Source organism: Galeopterus variegatus, unplaced genomic scaffold (genome assembly GCF_000696425.1).
Source record: "Galeopterus variegatus unplaced genomic scaffold, G_variegatus-3.0.2 Scaffold7812, whole genome shotgun sequence".
Lineage (NCBI taxonomy): Eukaryota > Metazoa > Chordata > Mammalia > Dermoptera > Cynocephalidae > Galeopterus > Galeopterus variegatus.
The window spans coordinates 2897-7558 of NW_007733923.1; the positions used below are offsets into that span (position 1 = coordinate 2897).

The window sequence follows — 4662 nt, forward strand, 5'->3', positions numbered from 1 at the left end:
TAAAAAAAAAAAAAAAAAAAAAAAAAAGCAGTCCACGGGGGAGACACTATTATCCTCACTTATCAGATGGAGAAACTGAGGCTAAGTGAATATCCCAAAATACGCATCCAATTAGTGCTCAGGCCAAGATTCATGTCCAGGTCTCTCTGACTCCAGTGCCTGCCGGCTTATGAAACATCTCCATTGTGCCAGCCCCTGGATAATCAGTGGAGAACTAAGCAGACACTATCCATGACCTCACGCAGCTTGCAGTGTGGAGGGAGATACCAAAGTTAAAGTTGTAGTCTATTAAGCTACTTTCTTTTTTTTTTTTTTAAAGATGACCAGCAAGGGGATCTTCACCCTTGACTTGGTGTTGTCAGCACCACGCTCTCCGAAGTGAGCCAACCNAGTGAGCCACGAGCCAGCCCTATTAAGCTACTTTCTAATTACAAATTGTAATGGAATGCACAGGACTGGGGTGGTGTGAGAAGGACAAGGATTTGCTGAGACATGGACTCCCATCAGGGACTACTCAACATTTTAGAGTTTGGGGCATTCAAATTCAATTGTGAAATTGTGCTGTGAACCGAAGAAACAAAGGGTACTGTGCAGTAAAGGATTCAACTTGCCCAAAGAAAGGTTTAACCCTTTGCACACAGTTCCTGGCAGGGAATCTCTAACTTAAGCCCTTAGAATATCCTGCCTGATAGAAATATCTTTGTTGTATACCTCGGAACCACAGGCCATGGCAGATAGTCTAGGCTAATGGTATGACTTATGGGGGGGCCGTGGGCCACGTAGCATTGGTTTGATCTCTGGAGCAGCTGGAGACTGAGTAACTAGGTCAACCACCCAGGTGCTCCATGCCGATGTGACCAATTCCCAATAAAAATCCTGGATGCTAAGGCTCAGGTGACATTCCTCAGTTGGCAATACTTCCTGTGTTGTCACACATCACTGCTGGTCAAATTAAGCTCAGTTCCTGTGACTCCGCTGGGGGATGACAATGGGAAGTTCCGTGCTCGGTCTCTCCTGGACTCTGTCCCATGGACCTCTTCCTTGGCTGAGTTTTTTTGGGGGGAGAGAGCTGGCTGGTGTGCGGACCCAAACCCCTGACCTTGGTGTCACCAACATCGTGCTCTAACCGACGGAGCTCATTAGCCAGCCCCCTTGACTGGTTTTATTCTGTGTCCTTTCAGTGTAATGAATGGTAACCAAGAGTGTAACAGCTTTCAGGGAGTTCTGTGGGTCTTTCTAGAGAATTAATTCAACCTGAAAGTGATCTTGGGAAGCCCCAAACTTGGTGCAGATGTCAGTAGTGAGGGTGTCTTTGAGGACCCTAGGCTTTGTAGTAGACACTAATTATCTGGGGGAGGTCTGCCTGGCATCATGTGGTACAGAAGAGAGATGGGGAGGAGGGAAAACGGGGTGAGGGGTCCAGAGAGAAGCAAGGAGACAGGAGAGGAAGGGTCCTGCTGGAGCTGGCAGCAGGAACATGCACAAGCCTTGGTGGTCCTTGGCTGTGCGAGACGACATGGACAGGAGCGGGGAGGGGCTTCCCAGTCGCTGGACTGGGGGGATGTGTTGGTGGGAGCCCAGAAGCAAAAGCCTATTTGGGGCATGAAGATTCTCTAAGTCATCCGGAGGGATGTGGCCACGGCCACCCTGGGAGGTGACCTCTTCCATCCCAGCCCTGGAGTGGAGAGGAGGGGCTCCCTCCTGCCTGTGCTGTTTCCTTGGAAGATGCTGATGCCCACGTTCTGTGGAGCATCTGGGACAGAAAGACATGGTTGCCTCAACATCCGTGGAGGGATGGTTGGACATCGGGCCTTTCCCCCCAGAAGCCAAGGAAACAGGGAGGGCCTTTCCTGTTTGGCTACACAGGACCCCAATGTTAAGCCCTATCTCAGCCCTGCTCTGTTCCCTCTCTACACTCTCAGAGACCCAGGCATCCCGGCCCAGCGCCCACAGGAGATGTTGAGATGGACGGTCCTCGTCGTGGTCACATGGACCCCAGGCAAGGTCACCTGACAGATGAGGCTGCTGCTGTGGTCCTGGGGCCGTGGGGTGAGAATGATCTCCAAGGAGTGGGCAGTACTGGGAAGGAGGGCGGTGAGGGAAGCTAACATCCAGAAGAAGATGGGGGTCATCTCCCACTCACACGCCCAGGGCACAGAGCAGGTCAGAGTCCTGGGGTGGGGAGCAGACTCCAGGGTCCCCAGGATGAGGATGTCAGGCATGTGGGTCAGGGATGGTGAGGAGAGGGAGATGCAGGATCAGGATGGAGGGTCTGAGGTGCGGCCCTGAGAGACTCAGGCCCTGGTCCAGCTCCTCCCCAGGGCTTAACACATTTCACCACCAATCCCCTCCCACAACGGGGTCCCATCCCGGCCCTAGGTTGTGGCCCCCATGACCTTCCCCTGTGTCCTCTCCTGGAGCCCATGCCTTGCCCATCACATGCACATAGAGCTTGTTAGATACATAATTTCCTTTCAGGATATTTCTCTCTCCACCCTTAAGAAGTGTGTCCCTGTGTCCCTCTTCCTGACATCTCTGATGCTCAGAAAGCAGTTGTTGGTGTGGGGGTCCCCAAGGAGGTGGAATCAGCCCTGAGTTTCCTCCAGCACTTTTTGGTCTGGGTTGTTCGTGGCTACCAGAGTGTCCCAGTTTGTATTGGCCCCTTCCCAGAACCAGTAGCTATGAACAGGGTCAGAGCCAGTCCAGCCACCCTGTGGGCAGGAGGAGGAGCAGGGCACAGAGACAAACAGGCCGTCCTGCACTGTCACTGGTCCCTGCACTAGCAGCGCGTAATCCTTCCTGTCCTCTCTCTGGATCTCTACGCGCTCCGTCCCCAAGAGCAGCAGCTGCAGCATGTCTGGGGTTGGAGGTCCGAGGTGGGAAGGTCTGTTTCTCAGTGTTCTCTCAGGAACTAGGAGCTGCAACACTTAGAGGTGGCCCCACAGGAAGACGGGGTGAGGTCAGAACAGTGACCCTCCTCAGGGGAGGAACTTCAGACCCAGGCACTGTCAGGGCCAGGTCAGCCCTTGTAACCAACTACCCACCACCCCCACGGCCACTCCTGGGGACCCTGAGCCCAGAAAAGGTGAGAGACTCACCCACATTCATACCCCACGCAGGGACCCAACCCATTTTCTGCCTCCCTGTCACCACCCTTCTTTTTGAGTGACATTTTCTGCATTAAGAAAAATGGGTGCCTTCTAACCATACCCTTGAGTCACAAGCTGTTGATACTTGTGAAGGTCAGGGGTGAGACTCAGGGACCTAAAAGATGGGAAGCCCAGGGTGGGTGAGCAGGCAGCCTCTCCTCCCTCCCTCAGCAACCACGTCGTGGGCACCCGCTCTCTGCACAGTGAGGTCAGCACAGCATTCCCGGATGCTGTCCCCAAGGAGTCACTGTCCAGTGGGGAGAAAACAAGTCTTCCAGGATCCAGAGTCCCAGTGATAGGAGCTGTAATTCTGCAAATATTTGTGTTTTGCTTAAGTCTACATTAGTAGATGTGTACATATTGAGGAATTTTTAATGAAAATGTCTTTTTTTTTTTTTTTTGGATGGCTGGCCAGTACAGGGATAGAATGTGGACCTTCGTGTTTACAGCAACACAATCAAACCAACTGAGCTAACTGGCCCCAGGATTTTTATATTTTTCTAATGAATTAAGCCTATGATCTTTATAATGCTCCATTTCTTAACCTGTGGAATGCACTTTGCCTTAAAGACTCATTCATCTGGGCCGGCCCGTGGCTCACTCAGGAGAATGTGGTGCTGATAACACCAAGGCCCCGGGTTTGGATCCTGTATAGGGATGGCCGGTTTGCTCACTGGGTGAGCGTGGTGCTGACAACACCAAGTCAAGGGTTGAGATCCCCTTACCGGTCATCTTAAAAAAAAAAAAAAGGCTCATTCATCTGATATTAGGATTGCAGCACCAACTTTTAAAAAATTTTATATATATATTGGGGTGGGGGGGAAGCTAGAGGGTGCAGGGATCCGAACCCTTGATCTTGGTGTTATGTATAACACCACACTCTAGTATTTTTTAGTNCAGGGATCCGAACCCTTGATCTTGGTGTTATGTATAACACCACACTCTAGTATTTTTTAGTTGACACATAATAATTATACATAATTATAAGGTACAGTGTGATATTTTGATATATGTATACCACGAATAATGATCAAGTAAGGGTAATTAGCATATACATCAACATTTACATTTCTTAATGTTGGGAACATTGAAAACCCTCTCTTCTGTTTATTTGAAAGTATACAATTAGTTGTTGTTCATTATAGTCACCCTGCGGTGCTACAGGACTCTAGAACTTATTTTCCGACCTAGTTTGCATCCATGAACCAACCTCTCGCTATCTCCCCTTGCCCCACCCTTCCCAGCCACTAGCAGTCACTATTCTACTGTCCTCGCTTCCATGTACGAGTGAGAACATGCAGTGTTTGTCTTTCTTTGCCTGTCTTATGTTACTTACCATAATGTCCTCCGGGCTCATCCATGTTGCCACCAATGACAGGATTTCATTCTTTTTTATGGCTGGTTAGTATTCTGCTGTGTATATATAGCACACTTTATCTATTCATCTATTGTTGAATACTTAGGTTAATTTGGTATCTTGGTGTTATAATTTGGATACATTTGTCCCCTCCAA

The 4662-nt window shown here is 49.8% G+C and overlaps 1 protein-coding gene across 1 annotated transcript in view; it reads right to left on the reverse strand.

Moving 5' to 3' along the window:
- LOC103607898 (sialic acid-binding Ig-like lectin 12) overlaps nucleotides 1-2855 on the reverse strand; it is a 4508-nt gene extending 1653 nt beyond the window's left edge. The window contains 3 exon segments of the mRNA XM_008592358.1: nucleotides 1706-1753; nucleotides 1952-2234; nucleotides 2496-2855. Coding sequence (XP_008590580.1) covers nucleotides 1706-1753; nucleotides 1952-2234; nucleotides 2496-2855 — 691 coding nt within the window.
- Nucleotides 2856-4662: the final 1807 nt, after the last annotated feature.